The sequence below is a fragment of the Apus apus genome, chromosome 18 (genome assembly GCF_020740795.1).
Source record: "Apus apus isolate bApuApu2 chromosome 18, bApuApu2.pri.cur, whole genome shotgun sequence".
Taxonomy (NCBI): Eukaryota; Metazoa; Chordata; class Aves; order Apodiformes; family Apodidae; genus Apus; species Apus apus.
The window spans coordinates 1,356,236-1,372,904 of NC_067299.1; the positions used below are offsets into that span (position 1 = coordinate 1,356,236).

Consider the following 16,669-nt stretch of genomic DNA (forward strand, 5'->3'; position numbering starts at 1 on the left):
AGAAGAGAAGGCTCCAGGGAGACCTTAGAGCACCTTCCAGTGCCTGAAGGGGGCTGATAGGAAAGCTGGGGAGGAGCTTTTCATCAGAGAAGGACAGGACAAAGGGTGATGGTTTTAAACTGAAAGAGGGTAGGTTCAGGTTAGATATCAGGAAGAAATTCTTCACCATGAGGGCTGTAAGGTGCTGGAACAGGTTGCCCATGGAGGTTGAGGTGTTCAAGGCCAGGTTGGATAAGGCTTGTGCAGCCTGGTCTGGTGGGAGGTGTCCCTGCTCATGGCAGGGAGGTTGGAACCTGAGGATCTTTAAGGTCCCTTCCAAGCTTAACTATGCCATGGTTCTGTGATGCCCTGTGAAAACTCAAGTCTCTGGGGTGTATAAGCACAGCTGAGCCTTCATACTGAATATGGCTTCTGCCCTATTTCCCCCAAGCCTGCTGCACAGCTCAGGGCTGTGGTTTGGGCTTGTTAACCAAATGACACGATGGCCATGAGTCAGAACACCCTCTGGTTGCCCAACCTCACTAGAGGCACACGTGGCACAACAGCCCGATTTCTAAACAGAGCAAAGTACTTCCATTATCAGGACAGCGGGTGCTGCAGGACGGGAGGGACAGTGGCAGGGATGAACATAGAAGGGGAAGGGTCCTTGGAGCGGCTGCTTACGGCATTTTAATCCCCACTCCCGGGCACTCGTCGATCACCACGATGCCGTAGGCATCGCACAGGTCCATGATCTCCTCGGCGTAGGGGTAGTGGCTGGTACGGAAGGAGTTTGCCCCCAGCCAGCGCAGCAGGTTGAAGTCCTTCATGACCAGGGGCCAGTCAAAGCCTTTGCCACGGATCTGGGCGGGGAGGAGAGACGCGGCACCGCAGGGCGGCCGCTCCTCACGTTAGCGGGGCGCCCCGGCTCCAGCCCCGGCACCGTTCCCAGCCCCCCGCGCCACCTCCCCCTGCACCGCGTGCTTTTCTGAGGGGCCCTGCCACACGCAGCCCCGCCATCCGCCTGCCTGGGGACGGCGGGTCCAGCCAACCTGCCCCGCTGCTGCCCCCGCTGCTGCCCCCGCTGCTGCCCCCGCTGCTGCCCCCGCTGCTGCCCCCGCTGCTGCCCCCGCTGCTGCCCCCGGCCCCGCCGCTCCCGCTGCCCCGGCGCCCGCGGGCTGCAGCGCCGCCCCGTGGTCGGGCCGCGCCGCGCAGCCCGGCCGCTGCCCCGCGGGTCAGACGTTCCGCGTCTCGCGCGGCGGGGAAGCAGGGGCGCTCGTTTCTGGCTGGAACCCACGGCCGGGAGATTGTCCAGCTCCTCTGCCAGCGCCGCCGGGCTTGCCTGTGCGTCCCGAGAGGGATGGTGTGAGGCAAAACACTCACCCCAGCGGCTCCCGGCCTGGGAGAAGCGTGTCAGGAAGCGGCTGTTTTGGGTGGGGAGGGCGGAAAAGAGCAGGCGCTGCCTCGGTGGCAGAAGGGCAGGCACCACCGGCTGCCCCCACCGCTGGCAACAAACACTTACGTCCGCGTCTTCGTGCTTGTTGACGCCGTGGAAGTAGAAGGGCCTGCCGTTGATGAGGAACTGCGTGCTGGTGACGTGCACCGTGCGGATGCCGACCGGGAGCGTGTACACGTCCTCCAGCAACGCTCCGTCCACCTGTGCCTTCATTTGCACCTGGATTTCCAAACGGGAGATGCAAGTGACGTGCTGGGCTTTGCAAGGATGCCCTGTCCTCCCTCCTGCTGCGTTAAGGCCTCTCCTGACGGCCCAGCCGTTTCCCAGCCCTGCCCCGGCACGCTGCCTGCTCCTCACCACTGCTGCAGCTAGTTCCTGTGGTCCCCCTGTGCCTCCTCAGGGAAGAAACTACATCTGACTAAACAGAAAATAGAAATCTAGGCTGGGGAAGCTGAAGGATGAAGAATGAACCCTGGATGACCCTTCTGGGGGCTTGTTCACCCTAAAAGCTTCAGTTTCTTTTCCCCATACTCATCTGGGCCGTTTAATTCTCACAGACAAGGCAGTGGTACACCTCTTCTGCCCTGCATCTTGATACCTGGCAAAGACTGAAATGTCATCTGCTCATGAGAGGTACAGACATAAGCATCTGGAAACTTACAGCAGCTCATCTGTCCTAATTTCTGCATCTAAATGTTGCTACTCATCCTTAACTCACAGAGTCTTCCAGGCTCATGCTATTGAAGATGAACTCTTGTCTGGCAGAGTGGAAAGAAAGCTCATTGCAAAACATGCTGAGAGGTTAGCAGCCTGTTCTTCAGAGGCTGCTCTCAGGTTTCATGACGTCTCCTTCCCTATATTGTCTCAAATGGTCCTTTTGCAAGGAATGGATTGGGCCCTAAACATGAAGGGCAAGCACCTCAGCACACGCCTGCAGTCTGGGCATGCCCCTGTTCTCAACGACAGACCTTTCAGTTCAGCATCCAGGCAGCTGGCAGTTTGATTTTATTACTGCATAATTAACAATGCCACTCTGGAGTCATGTCATGTGAACAGGATCTGGGGTAGAAAAAGAATACAGAAGATAGGCCATATGGCAGCTCCTTAACCCTATTAGACAGTCCAAGGGAACACACACAGGAAGGAAGAAACATCAGCGTTACCTCCAAGGAGTAGCGGTACCCAGGGTTCTCGTGCATCAGGTAAGGCCACCAAAGATTTGGGTTCAGGACTTTTAGCTCTCCAGCTGGCCCATCACCTGTAGCAACCACTTTCCCTTCTTGGTCACGTAAACTGAGGGACAAGGAATAGAGGGTGCTGCCCACGACCACCACCTGATACTGCACCATTGCTGGGCAAAGGAAACAAAAGACAATCAGAAACTGCCATGAAAGGGAAAGTGCATGCTTCAAATGTTAGGGGTTTTCATGTACAGCAGCATTAAAAAAATTAAGGGAGATGTCTGGCAGGAATTCAATGTAAGAAGCATGACCTGAGTTCCAGAAGTTTCCAGCAAGATTTGCGTGTCGCACAACTCTGTTACTTAGAGATACTCCTGCTTTAAGTGGCAGGAATACTGCCCCTACTGAGAAATTCTACTTTGAGAGACACCTGGTCATCCTTTCACTTTAACAAGTCTCTTGCAAACATTTCTTTTTTTTCTTACTGCTTCTGAACTCTTTACCATATTCTTGCAGCTGCTGAGCTGTACAATAGACCAGATCGGGGCAAGACAAATTCACAACAGGACAAATTAAATTGGACTTTTGCAGGTTATTTTCTCTGCTGCCCTTGTCATCTCCATTTGGAGCCTGAGCTGCTGTGATTGTTCTGGACCTACCAAGGCTCTCTGATGAAGTGGTTGTCACAGTAATATCATCTATGTAGACAGAAGGAGTGGTGTAAAGCACAACCGGGCGATGGATTCCAGCATAATTAAAGAAATCAAACCTGATGTTCTGTACAAAATAGTTCTTGGGATACCTAAGTGAGCAAGACAGGAGAAATGGCTACATTATGTTTCATTACACAAGAACTGAAGGCAGCATGTGGGTGCTGGCAACATAAAATAGTCATGTAAAAATAGATGATAGCTGGTAAAGTATTCTTTACAGCAGGATGGATCTGTCTCTAGTGCTGCTGCTGCTCCACTGAAGGAGACTACCAGTTAACAACCATCTGGCACACTGCATGGCTTTGGTCCTTCAGGAGAGCTGGCACTTGCAGTTTCCAGCTGAATTCAAGCTTGCCAAATCTCATTGTTTCAACTTGGCAAATCACTTAATCCCAGAGTATAGAACAGATGCAATAACTCAGGGCAGACTCCTCGTAACGCCAAAGCTTAAACTCCTGCCTGCTCGGCTGGAAGATTGGCATAAATACAACTCCTGTGTTGCTCACAGGGCCTTATGAACCAGCAGCTGAATGAATTCCCATCGTCTCATCCCTGGGATAAGCTCCTGCACAGCTCTTTAGCAACTCACCTTGTTTTGTCACTCATGTACTGAATGGACCCCGGAGGCAGCGTGTGGGGTGTCAGGGTGTTGTTGAGCGCGACAGTGATGCGGCAAGGGACCCCCGGGCTGGCCTGGACAATGCTGCTTATATCTGCTTCAAAAGGGAGGTGACCCCCTTCGTGCTCCACCACTGGCACTCCATTGACCCACTGCAGGAGAAGACACCCGTAAGTCCAAGAGGGAGGGTTTCTGCGGCAAGCACAGCAGGGAGAACGGAAAAAGCCCAGCAAAGGGCTGTCGGGATTCCCAGTAACACCAAACCTTATCCTGGGCTTTTGCTCTTGGAGGGATCAATCTAGCAGCCCTTCCCTTGCTGGGACCTAGGTATGGGGCATGTACAAGCAAGTGTCACTGTGAGACACAGTTTTGGACACGGGTATGTTTTAATTACTAGTCCTGATACTGGAGGATGAGAGAAGAGAGATCTGGGAAACAAGGCCAAGTCCTTTGCTGGAGGAAGAACCGGAATGAGGCACGAGACAGATCTTAGCACAGGATAATTTTGGGAAGACATGGAACATACCACCATGGCGTAGTAATGGGCACTGCCGAAACGGAGCAGCACCCTGGTGGGGGGGTCACCCTGGAGCCAGCGGGGGGGCAGCAGCACCTCCTTCTCATACCACACCCAGCCGATGTAGTTCTCCAAGCTGGGGTCCTGAGTGACGTCGTTGAAGCTGGCAGGCACTGGCATGTCAATCACAGGGCCGGTCTGGCAGGAATTGCACAAGAAAGGGAAGGAACAGGTAATTTTAAAACAGAATTTTTACTATCTTGGCTGTCCAACCTGTACTGCTGGAGGTGTCCCCTTCCACTGACTGCCTTACAATCCCTTTGCCAAGTAAGAATACTTGGGAATACCTGTTTAGAAACTGGTGAGGTCTGTTACAGGTTTAATACAAGTCCTATTTGATACCAGGCCCAGAAGCCTGTTCCTACAGGAAGAAGATGCTCAAGTCTTTTTCCCCTCCTGATTTCTGGTAGGGAAGTGCTTTTATTAATGGCTTTGGGACTGTGAAATTGGAGAAGCGAGTGGGATAAAAAAAACCCACTCAGGTAATTGTTTCAGCCTGGGACTTTCGACAAACTGTAGTTTTTCCTGCACAGCTGTGGCTGTTTGGAGTGTGGTGCTGGTGTTGAGGTGACAGTTCTCTGGCACAGGGTGCTGCCTGTCAGGCCAAGAGTTGTGGTGGAAGAACAGCAAGAGTCAAGGATGTTTGAGGCCAGATCCCTCAGGGAAGGTCTGTAGAGATTGGTTGGAATGAGTTCAGTCTTTCTCACTCCCTGAAAACAACACAGATTCCTTAGGATTATAACACAGGCAATATAAGGATTCTGGGCAGTGTGGGAACACACACTGCACACGGGGGGAACGGGCTGTTATTGCAAAACAGAGCTGCCCGTTTTTAGCGCCCGCTGCGCTTGTCATGTTGCATAAACAAGCACTGCTGGAGCACTTCCCCTTTCCTACTGCAGCACTTCCCCTTTCCTACTGCAGCACTTCCCCTTTCCTACTGGAACACTTCCCCTTTCCTACTGGAACACTTCCCCTTTCCTACAGAAGCCTTTCCATGGAGAGCAGAAAGGTCTGGTTGCCCCGGGGGGAGCATCACGTGTGTGGCTGTCTCAGCACTGAGCTGCACCAGCGCTGCAGAGACTCACTGTCTTTATTAGACAGCAGAAAATCCTAGCAGGAGAATCCCTGGATGGTGAAGTGGATTTTCTAGCAGCTGATATGGGATAACTTTTGACTGGGATGGCCACATGTGTCTCCTTAAGGAGATTCTCTGATGTCTAAAGTAGTTTGAGCATGCACGTATCAGCCCCCCTTGGGGGGGCACAGCCCAGGATCCCTCTCTTCTGACTGTCTCTTCACTAAACTTTTAGCTGCATAGTGTCTTCCTGTGCTCTTTCCACAATTTGGCCACCAAAAATGCCTAAAACAGAAATTACGGAGGCATACATAGTATGCACGAATACATCACTTATTTTATGCAATGGCGTTAGTTTCATAATGGATTTCAGTCACACTAGAACTTGGGGTACTTGGGAATCAGTAACCCAGGAGTGCCCTTTCCAGGCATGGATTTCATCCTACGCTGCTGCCGGCAGGTAAATCGTGTGCAAGGCCAGGGCAGCTCTTGCAGCAGGGGGGGCTTCTGCAGCAGCGGAGGGAGGCACGTTCAGGTGCTTTTTGGCTGCTGAGCAGAAGGGGCCCCTGATCAGAGACCGCTGCGCGCTCCGCGACGGCAGCGCCGGGGCAGGGAGCAAAGAGCAGCCTGGGGAGCGGGACGAGGGCGGGGGTCTCTAGGGGGAGGAAGGAAGCGGCTCAGCAGGGGGTTCCTCCCCGGCGGGAGCGCACCCCGGTCCCCGGGGAAGGGGCACCCCCCGCCCGCCCCGGGCCCCGCTACCTGCCGGAGCGGCTGCCGGTACCAGCGCTGCACGAAGCCGGCGTCCCTGCCCGGCGAGAAGTCTGCGCGAAAGCTCCAGAGGCCGCCGAGCTCCTTCCGCTCCCGGGAAGGGGTGTCCCGGGGGTACAGCAGCCCGCCCGCCGCCCGGCCCAGCAGCAGCAGCAGCGGGAGGCACAGCCCGCCCGGGCCCCGCGCCGCGCCCGCCATCTTTGGGTGCGCAGGGCCCGCCCCCCGGGCTGGGGGGGCCGGGACGAGCCGGGGGGACCCGGGCGATCCGGGGGGGTCGGGGGGGCCGGGGCTGCGGGCGCCTCCAGCCCAGGCAGCCGGGGGGACCCGGTGCACAAACGCTTGCGGGCGTTGGGATGTGTCCGGGATGACCGGGATTGCCGGCGGGATGGTTTCGTTTTCTTTCCTTCCTTCCGTTATCTCTCGATTTTCCGAGTCACCTGTTGAGGCGGGAGGGCAAGAGGTGGCTGGAAATGGCGAAGGGGGGCGCTGGGCCGGGCTGCGGGGCTGTCCCTGCGCTGGGAAGCGCTCTGGGCTCAGACGTTGCAGGCGTGGACGTGTCCCCTTGTCAGTGCCCTCAGAGCTTCGCTGGGGATGCGGCAGGATGGAGGAAGGTTCCACAAGGGCAAGGGAGGAAGGAAAATGCCATCAGACAGATTTTATTTGTGCAGTACACTTATTTGCAGCGTGCATTCGTTTCCTGGAGGGGAACGTGTGCCTGCGTGTGCACAGGCACGCCAGCAGCTCGGTCTGTTGCGGGTCAATTAAAGGCTTGGTGAGACCTGAAAGGATCAGAGAGGTGGGGGGTCAGACGGGGACTGCCAGTCACTATGAGCTATTTATTTAAGGGAGAGATTGAGATGTGATCATCTGCTGAAACTGCCTTGTTTTTTTTTCCACCAGCAGGGCCCCCCATTCCTCAGCACTGCCCCCCAAGAGGCAGAGCAGTGGCAGCTGGGAGCAAGCACAGTCACGGGGGCTGAGGTGTCTGGAGGTGCTGACCAGGCATGAGAATAAATGGAGAAAGCTTATGTGAGGAAAGAAAATAACTGGGGAGAAGGTGGCAATTCCTTCTTCCAGAAGTGTTGGTTGTTGCTGTCACCTCTCCACCTGAATTCACTGTACATAATTGATTACCCTGCCACAGCTAAATTAGCTGGAAGATGAATGTACTGAACCAGAGAAACCTGGCAGGAAGCAGCAGGGGACACGGGAACTTCCTGGCACTTCATCCCTCAGGTAATAATTATTCAGGTCTTTGTTCTGATTTTACTTCTATAAGGACAGAAGGGAAGATGGTGAATGATTTTTGTAAGAGGGAACAGCAATGCAATGCCCAGGTTTTGGTTTTTTTTAAACCACTCTGTCTCAGCAAGCTTGGAGGCACATCAGGGCATGTGTCCTGCAGAGGAAAGAGCTGAGACCGTGCAGGCAAGGACCCACCCTAGGAGGAGGGCAGTGGAGATGGGGCCTGTGCTGCAGATGGACCAAGTGTCTCCCTTTGTGGACACACAAGGTTCCCTCAACCCATGCACTGACCCTCCTGCTGCTCTCTACCTTCCAGCCCCCTGCAACCTGATCCCCCACAACCCAGCTCCTCTGCCAGGCTCACACACCAGCAAACATTTCCCCAACCCTCCCCAGGGCTGAGGAAGCCCAGCTCAAGCTTGTCCTCAAGAAGAAAGACACAAGGCAGGAGTTTCAGTGAACTACCTCCACCCCAGTGTTTATTGACCCCAGATGAGTGACAGGCACAGTGCTGCAGCCCTGGGATGTCTGCCCACACTCTAAGCTTGCTCTTTGTGCCTCCTCAGCAGCTCCCTCAGGTGCTCGATCTGGGCAGACACGCTGCTCCTGGCAGTGCCCCCCGTGGCCGTGTACTGCTCCACACTGTTCACCACGTTGAAGACCTGGGAGACATCACTGCCAAACAGGGGGCTGGGGAAGCAAGGAGAAGAGGGGTCAGGGGGAGCAGCTGGTGCCTGGCATGAGTCGCTTCCAGTCCCTCCCAATAGCTGCTGCCCATGCCCTGCTGGAGCTGAATGGGAGTGAGGTTGTTCTGTTTGGTGTTCTCAGGCCCATCATTAATGGCACTGACATTGAAGCCAGGGGGATTTTGGGGTGCTGTCTGGCCCAGGCATTCTAAGGAAGGGCATCACAAGGAGGCCCACAGGAAGGGAGGCTGCTCGTTGCCTGTTGGCACAAGAAGAGTGACACGAACCTGATGCTTTTCAGGTCATCCAGGCTGAGATTATTGATGGTGGTACCTTTAGACTCGGCCAGGTGGACAGCCTTCCCAGAGGCAGTGTGGGCTTGTCTGAATGGCATCTGCAGTGAGAAGCAGAGGCTGCAGTGAGTGACCAGGCACCTAGGGTGTTTTTCAATGGAAAAAATGGATGTGCTGTCTTTTTTGGCTGGCTTGTTTTCACTTAGAGTAATGCCATGTGAATCCAGGTTTGGTGACCCAGCCTCATCATCACCTGGGAATAGAACAGAAGGCCTCATCTCAGGCCCTCACTGAGCAGTGTTGTGCATCCAGAGAAATCACAGCTCCATGTCTCCAATACTTACTCCTTTACGAACCAAGTAGAGAGCCAGGTCAGTAGAGAGCATCTCAGGGCTCAGGGCCTTCTCCATGTTCTCCTTGTTGATCTGCAGAAGGATGGTCAGAGGGAGACATTATCACCAGCTCCTCCCTGGGGACATGTGAGCTAACAGTGGGGGCCACGTTGATCAGATGGGAGAGGCACTTAAGGGCCTTCACCTCCAGAGCTCTCTTACCTGTTACTCAGAGCACCCCTGCAGCCTTACCTGGAGGGTAGAAATTACTCCAGTGGCGACCTGCAGCACAGCATTCAGGGTGTCCACAACATCAAAGACGGCCTCCTTGTCCTCCTGCAAGAGAGCAGGGATGGGATTTGCTGTCAGTCAACCTGCTGGTGTGTCAGCTGGGGGGTGCTGAGCCTCAGCCCCTTCCTCAGCATCCTGCACACGAGCAGGAGCTGTGCAGGGGTGAGACTGGCAAGGGCAGAAGATGCAGTGTCTGCTCAGAGGGACAGTGTGGACATCTGTGTTACCTGCAGATCCTTGTTGTAGGTGCTTGGGAGTCCTTTGAGGACCATGAGGATGGCAGCCAACTGCAGAGAGAGACAGCGGAGGCAGTTGGCTCTAGGAAGAGAAGCTCATTGCCCCAGCAGAGGCTCAGAGCCCAGACTGGCACATTTCTGTACACAGAGGAAGAAGGAGGGTTCTTCAGCCCTGGCCTGAGCAGCCTCCCCACCCCACCTCTCTCCAGCAGGCTCACCCGTCCGAACACGCGGCCGGCTTTGCTGCGGATCAGCTCCAGGCTGTCGGGGTTCTTCTTCTGAGGCATCAGGCTGCTGCCAGTGCTGGAAGGAGGGAGAGGGGGGCAAGGGAAGGTGGGACCCCAGTGCCACCAGGCACAGGCTGAGAAAGTCACACCTCATATGGACCCAGCCTGACTGTTGCTGTGACCTCAGGGAGGGGAGGGCTGTGGCTGAGCTGCCTGGAGAGACAGGAAATCTGTTAGGAGCTGCAAAGCCAGCTAATGAGGGCAGGGCTCTGGCAGGCATTCCCAGCAAAGGGGGAAGTTCTCTCTGCCAGCAGTTGCTGGGGAGGTGTTTGTGCCCAGTACAGCCTCGGCTGAGTTACCAGAATCAGAAGTAAGTGGTCATTACTGAAGGCTATTCACCCTCAGGCTGCCTTTCTGCCACCCTTGTAATGCTGTGTCAGCCTTGTCCAGCAGGGAGACCCCAACCACTGTCTGGTTCTCCCTGGAGGGGAGGGATGAGGAGGAGAGACTGAGGGAAGGGCTCCCTACCCAGAGATCTACCTGTAAGCATCAGAGAGGGTCAGAAAGCCAAACTCGCTGGTACTGTAGATGATGAGATCTTCAGCCATCTTGCTAAGGTGGATCATCAGCAGGGTAGCAACAGAGAGGAATTCCACTGCAGAGAAGCAGGAAATCAGGAGGTGAAAAAAGATGCTTGGTTGCTTGACAACTCAGGGAGCCCTGACTGGAGTTTAAACAGAAGCCAACAGATTTTCTTTGTAATTATTTCCTAGTGAGGGACTTGAATCCCCTTGTTAGAGGGGAGTAACTGGAAAAGTTTCAGGGGCCTGCTTCTAAAATAGTGGTGGTAAGAAGTTGTGGAGTTGTGCTTACCCACAAAGTCTCTGTCGCTGACAGTGTCCATGCTGTTCAGACTGATGGAAGCAAAGTCCAGCTCTGTAAGGAAGGAGATGGACAGAGGAGGTCAGGCTTGGCATGGCTGGAGCTGGAATGCAGGAGATTGCCCCAGTGTGCAGGTGGCTGTGAGCCCTTCAGTAGTCCCAGGAGCACAGTCCTGCTGAGCAGGGTTTGTTAGCCCAGGCAGTGTGCAGCAGAGGTGGTTCTGCTTCTGCTCCCTCCCTGCTGGCCGCTGCTGGCTCACAGCAACCAGAGGTCTTCTGCCTCACCAGGTCACTAGGAGCTGAGCTGTGTCACTGAGCATCAGATCACATTTTTTTATTATTATTTTTAATTTATTACCCTCCACCCCCATGTTAAGGTGCTGCAACACATCCAAAATAACAGCAGGACACTGTATCAGTGCTTCCCCAGCTCCTCAGCATTATCAGCAGCCCGTGCCCCCCATCACAGGCAGACACTCACCACTACGCAGAAGCTCCCTATCGATCTCCAGGGGGTTGCCAGCCAGAGCACCACTGCCAGAGGAGAAGCACACACAAGTCATGCATGACAGCTTGCACCCTGCACCCCAAACTGAGCTCTGGCAGACAGTGATGACAACTCTCTGAAGAGTTTCTTCCCCTTCCATTCTGGTGTCACAGTGTGGCCTGAAGGCTCAGCAAGCTCTGAACTCTGGAGTAAACCAAAAGTTCTCTCCCAAAGAGGAATTCATCAGATTTGGCTGATTGAAAACCTTGTAGTTCTTGATTTCAAGAAGGGAGAAGAACAGTATCTCTGTGCTGAGAGTCTTCTCTTTGCAACAGTCTTCTCTGTGGCGAGAGAATCAAGGTTTGTGCCCTGGCAGCTCTGCAGTGCATAGGGCATACAGTGGTTCAGGGCATGTAAAGATCTACCTCTTAGACAGTTCACAGAGCAAAGTGAGGCCCAGGGATGACACAGAAAGCAAACTTTACCTTCCCAAGGGCAAGACATTGATCCTCCTCTTCACCTCTCCCAGGCGCTCCAAGTCCCGGGTCAGAGCAACAGCGTGGCTGGGAAAAGAGCACCAGGAGAGATGGAGCAACTGAAGAGAAAGCAGCACAAGGACCAAGAGGTAACTGGGCAAAGGATGGAGGGCACAGGGAGTTGGCCTCCACTGCCCACTCAGTGCTTGGTCCCAGGAGGGTCAGAGCCACACAGGGAGCTCCTGCTCCAGTTTGCCAGGTTGCCTCTGGTTTGTCACCACCCCTGGTGGCCCCTGAGAGGATGAGCAGGGCCCCAGGGTGGAGAAGGCTTCCTCCAGACAGGGGTGAAAGGTGGTTACCTGAGCAAGAACTGGCTCCATCGGATGGGCTGGGCTTTCTGCAGGTGGGTGTAGCCAGGCAAGATAACATCGATTTCTCTGCATGTGAAAGGAGAGAAGGAGGAGAGCAGCAGCTGTCAGACAGGAGGCAGGGCAGGTGCCCTCCAGGGTTTTCCAGCAAGGGCACAAGGAGAACTTCTCTGGCCTGTCTTGTGCTGAATTTGGTCACTCTCTTTCTCTCCCTGTCACCTGCTCCCTAAGCACCCTGGGTTTGATCTCCTGATCTTCCAGTGGGCTGTGCCTACCCTAGACCTCCCTGGAAAACTGGTAGGGACAGTAATCCCTCCGTGGCAGGCCAAGGTTCCCAGGCACCACTGGTTTGGAGTGCGGTGGGTGAGGAGGAGAGTTAGACAGGAGCTAACACAGCTGAGCTTTTCTCATGCTTAGCAATTGGAGACATGTTAAGGTTCCCCCTTCCTTCAGTTGGACTTGGTGCCTTCTCAGGTCGTGTGTGAAGCTTCCAGCTCAGTTCCTTTGCGAGGACACTGTAGAAGAGGAAGGTCTCTGTGGTGTGAACTGTGGAGAAGGAGGAGCTGTTGATTTTCCCTGAGCCATCACACACTGCCTGGCTGCAACCTCCTCTGCAGAAGGCCCTGCTGCTGTCCTGGCTGCTGTCAGCCCAAGAGGAAGCCTTGAAGGCTCCTGCCCCTGCAAGGCCAAGGATGTGGCTGTGGAAAAGGACTTACATGGCAGCACGTTCCACCAGGGTCTTGATGAGCTGCAGGAGGTGAGTGGAGATGACAGAGAGGGAATTCTTCATGAACAGCTTCAAGTCAGTCACAACCTGTGTGAGATTGTCCACAGGCAGTCAAAGCAGAATATTAAATATTTAGTGACCAAGTATTTTTCCTCAAGAAAGCCTTGGCAGAGTTATCCCCTCCCTGTTCTATGTGACAGAAGGGACATCCTCTCACCAGATGTGTCCCTGGTGACTGATTTGTGAAAGCTGCTGTATCTTGCTTTCCATGAACTGAACCAAAGTCCATTTTTTAAAGTGATTGTCTCAGCTACTGTCAACTTTGCAATAGAGGATCTCTAAGCAACACAGGTCAGTCACCAGTAGAGGGACTGATCCTGAACAGTGCGTGGCATCCAGCCAGGAAAGTCATGGATTCTGTCAGATTTCACAGGGATATCAGTGGCAGATTGTGGCCCTATCCCAGCAGGAAGCAATCCTGCAGAGCCTGTTCCCTGTGCTGTGAGTCACTGCAGCCTCACTGGTGTAAAGCCCTGGGGAGTACATGCTGGAGGGTGCCAGGGCATGAGAAGGATGGCATCAGGAATTGGATGAAGGAAGTGAGATGGGGAGGAGTACTGAAGCAGGAAAAACAACCAGTTCTGTACATACCTGATCATTCCTGCTTCTCCCTGTGTGCAGCTTTCCAGCTATGTCTCCAATCAGCTCCTGAGGACAAGAGGAGGATTGCTGTCAGTGTCCCCTGGAGCTGACCTCCTCCCTGCCCACAAGGCCCTCAGCTCTAGGATCTGGTGAGTAGCCATGGGGTCCCTTCTGGGCAGGGCAGGTCTGGGCTCTAGGCTTGTATGGACCCTCTTCCACAGGAGGGGTCTGGGAGACACTTGGCTGTGCAGCTGGGGTTTCAGTGCCACAGGGCACTGAACATCAGGCAGATCTGGCTCCAGAGGAACAGGAGCAAGAGGGTAGAGGACCCAAACCTTTAATCTGCGTTCATTGGCAGTGTGGATGTCCTCATCACTTTGGGTCACCACAAAGACTCCTTTAGACCATTCCTCAGAGATCTACAAACATCAGCAGAAACACCAGTCAGGCACTGCTGTCCCTGAGCTGTCCCTGGGGCTGAGTGTCCCCAGCAAATACCAGCTTCTGCCATCCCAATGGGAATGGAAGGGCTAAGTCTCATGTGAGCTCTGGCATTGCTGTCCCTTCAGGCAGGACTGGCTGCTTGCTGTTCTGATATTCTGCACTGGACTTGCTGGGGTTCATCTCCCTACCATGGTGATCCTGTAGTGTGGTGGCTCTAGGAGGATCTGAGCATGGCAAGGAGGAAGTGAGCTGAAGTGTCAGGGGCTGCTTTAGCATTTTGCACAGAGATGCTCCCCTACAGACCTTGTGTACAGGCCCCAATGCCCATGGTGGGTGAGCAACCACAAGGGATGTTTCTGAAAGCACTTGGCTGCAGCTTCTCTTCACCCCTGTGCAATGCTGTGCTTTGCCTCCTGATGGCTAGAGGAGCCAGGCCCAACAGGATCCCAGGTGCCAGCAGGAAAGAAGATTCCTAATTAATCCTGCAACAATTCCTGGTGCATGTTCAGTCTGAAGGGGATGGGGGGGCAGGTGACACTGAGCACACCTCACCGAGGCACCAGGGTGTCTGTCGTGGGCACTGGCAGAGGGCACAGCAGGGCCTCAGCTGTCACTGGGGGCTTGGCAGCTGCTCCACAGCCTGCTGCTGGGCTTGGGGGCCTTCAGTGGGAGGCAAACTGAGCATCATTCTCCTGCTCAGTGTCTCCAAGAGTACCAGTGTACCCGGGCCTATCATGTCCAGGATTTAGGACAGCATTCCCTCTCACAAAGCACTGCAGCACATGCCTGGCCCTAAGGAACAGGATATGAGGACATTTAAAGATGCTTTTTAGAGCTGCAAGTCAAGGAGGCTGCTTCAGGTGCTGTCAGGTAAGAAGCCATTTGTTCCAGCATGCATGACACTTTGTGAAGGAAATAAATACCTTTTCCAGACCATTCAATATCTTCTCCAGCTCACTTTTAGGTATTATCCCAGACTTCTCCAAGGCTTTGGCATAAGCCATGCTCCCCTGGATATCAACTTCAGCCAGTCTCTGATCATAGGTAATGGAAGCATTGAGCATCTCCATGACTGGATCTGTGCTTCCACTGAACCTTCCTCCCCAGAGCTTATTCCCCTGAGAGAGAGGAAGAAGCCAATTAGAGGCCTAACAGCTTTATTTATGGTCCTATGCATGTAACATGCAAGGATCTATTTGTTCAATATCCAGGCCATGCTTTGCTGTGTCCTTTTAGTGTGGTAGCCCTGGCCAGAAAGGCCCTTGGATTTCAGGACCTTTTGCAGGTAGCTGTAGAGGTGGAGAACTTGACTAGAGGCTTTTTGCTTTCTCAGACAGGACACCCCTGCAGCCCCGTCTGTGGCAAACTTGCTCTGAGATGGACAGGAATTTTACTCATGCAGAGACCTCACAACTTATCCAAGAGTTCAAAAGCAACTCTCCAGCTCTAACAGACACAAAAAAGAAATGGGAGAACATTTCAAGGAAGGGCCTGAATACCATTGCAGAGTGGATAATAATTAGTAATCTACTTGTTTTTTTAAACATCCCTGTCAGTCTCTTCTGCTGTGCACTCTAACTACCATGGACAGCAAGAAGGTGGTGGGACAGCTGCAAACTTACCTGTGCCAGGGCCTTATCTGTCAGACAAAGCACTGTTGAGTAACCCTAGAAACTATTTCCCTAGTGACTGTCTCCAGATCTCTGCTGACCCCTGCTGAAACAGCGTGCCTGAGAGGACAGCAGGAGGGAGCCTACAGAGGTAAGGTATTTGATATTTTTATATGGTTTTGATATTTATTTTTTGTTTGTTTGTTTGTTTTGGTATTTTTAAGGCAGCCTTGTCAGAAAGCTGTGGGAAGGCAAAGGAGGGAATCAGAACTGAAGTAGAAAAGTATTAGAGGTCCTCATTGTGCATCTGGTGCCTGCATGTGGCACAGGGGATGCTGAATTAAAGGCCAGAGGCTGAGTGCTGGGATGAGGAACAGGTATATCCAGGCAGCTTGGTGTGTCTTCAGTGCTACAGGGTTCCACCAGAGGAAGAGGTAGGTCAGCAGAAACATTGCAACAGATACATTTGCAATCCAAGAAATCAAAACTGAAAGATTAACTTTAGCTAGGCAGAGGGCTCTGGTGAGAGCAGTGGCTGGTGCAGCCTGGCAGCTGATGGGCACTGCTCTGCAGCCCCGGGGGGAGGCCAGGGCTGCCCAGCAGAGCTGCCTCAGCTCACGTCCCACCTACCGGGCACGGAAACTGGGAATGCAGCTTTTGTGGAGAAGTGTTTACACAAGCTGCTCCAAAGTACCTCCTGCCTCAAGTCGGCAGGAACCAACCCTGGGCTATTGGTCCCTCCTGGGCAGGGGGAAGGACTGAAGGCAATGCCAGGCTTCTCGGCCAGGGGCTCCACCTTTCACTCGGCTGAGCTCGCCCCTGCCAGAGCAGCCCCCAGAGCCCCCCCGAGCCCCCCCAGGGGAAGCAAAGTTCGCTCTCACCTCGGCTGCCATCTCGGAAGATGTTTTGCTTGCGCAGCGATCCCGGCAACCGGAGCGACCTGCGGGACAGCGCGGTCAGGGGGGTCCCGATGTTGGGGGGTCCCGATGTTGGGGGGTCCCGCTGCCGGGGGTCCCGATGTTGGGGGGTCCCGCTGCCGGGGGAGGATCCCGATGTTGGGGGGTCCCGCTGCCCGCCCAGCCCCGCTCACCTCCCGCAGCTCCTCCTGCCCCGCCGCTCCGGCCCCGCCGTCCCGGTTTTACCCTCCCCGGGGTCTGGCGGCTCGTCCCGCCCGGCGGGGCGGGGTGTCCCGGGGCCGGCCCCGTTCCTTCCAGCCCCTGCACCCTCCCCACTCCTCCCCTGGCTGCGGTCGCGGCTCGGCCGTGATGAGCGAGTCAGGAAGAAAAGGCTCTTTCAGGCAGGGCCGCTGCAGGGAAGGGGTTGGGAGAGATTCTCTCATGGTGCTTGTTAGTG

The 16,669-nt window shown here is 54.5% G+C and overlaps 3 protein-coding genes across 7 annotated transcripts in view; 1 reads left to right on the top strand and 2 right to left on the bottom strand.

Moving 5' to 3' along the window:
* Positions 1 to 6,699, bottom strand: part of GUSB (glucuronidase beta) — a 12,183-nt gene extending 5,484 nt beyond the window's left edge. The window contains exons 1-7 of the mRNA XM_051635960.1: positions 6,363 to 6,699; positions 4,475 to 4,663; positions 3,919 to 4,100; positions 3,276 to 3,418; positions 2,599 to 2,786; positions 1,502 to 1,654; positions 664 to 842 (exon numbers count right to left, since the gene is read on the bottom strand). Coding sequence (XP_051491920.1) covers positions 664 to 842; positions 1,502 to 1,654; positions 2,599 to 2,786; positions 3,276 to 3,418; positions 3,919 to 4,100; positions 4,475 to 4,663; positions 6,363 to 6,569 — 1,241 coding nt within the window. The 5' untranslated portion in view covers positions 6,570 to 6,699. The remainder of the gene's footprint in view (positions 1 to 663; positions 843 to 1,501; positions 1,655 to 2,598; positions 2,787 to 3,275; positions 3,419 to 3,918; positions 4,101 to 4,474; positions 4,664 to 6,362) is intronic.
* Positions 6,700 to 8,067: 1,368 nt separating this feature from the next.
* Positions 8,068 to 16,472, bottom strand: ASL (argininosuccinate lyase). The gene is made up of 17 exons (XM_051635961.1): positions 16,407 to 16,472; positions 16,198 to 16,256; positions 14,630 to 14,824; positions 13,598 to 13,681; positions 13,272 to 13,328; positions 12,610 to 12,707; positions 11,885 to 11,962; positions 11,535 to 11,612; positions 11,044 to 11,096; positions 10,555 to 10,617; positions 10,222 to 10,336; positions 9,673 to 9,757; positions 9,446 to 9,505; positions 9,180 to 9,263; positions 8,940 to 9,020; positions 8,590 to 8,696; positions 8,068 to 8,306 (listed from the first exon to the last, which is right to left on the bottom strand). Exons 2-17 carry the CDS (start codon positions 16,207 to 16,209, stop codon positions 8,156 to 8,158), a joined length of 1,401 nt encoding a protein of 466 aa, XP_051491921.1. The 5' UTR covers positions 16,210 to 16,256; positions 16,407 to 16,472; the 3' UTR covers positions 8,068 to 8,155.
* The window catches only part of CRCP (CGRP receptor component), a 51,002-nt gene continuing 45,927 nt past the window's right edge, over positions 11,595 to 16,669 (top strand). For 3 of the 5 annotated variants that reach the window (XM_051635969.1, XM_051635970.1, XM_051635966.1), the window contains exons 1-4: positions 11,595 to 11,674; positions 12,368 to 12,650; positions 13,302 to 13,411; positions 15,393 to 15,467. The gene's annotated coding sequence lies outside the window, so the exon portion shown is untranslated. Of the gene's footprint in view, positions 11,675 to 12,367; positions 12,651 to 13,301; positions 13,412 to 14,550; positions 14,577 to 15,392; positions 15,468 to 16,669 lie in introns of those variants that run through there. The other 2 variants (XM_051635967.1, XM_051635972.1) reach the window with 2 other exon arrangements.

What these genes read in the sequence shown, in the direction of transcription:
- ASL (XM_051635961.1), bottom strand. An exon ending in GGAGAAGCAGGAATGATCAG is followed by an intron (nt 12,708 to 13,271) that starts GTATGTACAGAA and finishes AATCTCACACAG; the next exon opens with GTTGTGACTGACTTGAAGCT. An exon ending in CTGGTGGAACGTGCTGCCAT is followed by an intron (nt 11,963 to 12,609) that starts GTAAGTCCTTTT and finishes TTTCACATGCAG; the next exon opens with AGAAATCGATGTTATCTTGC.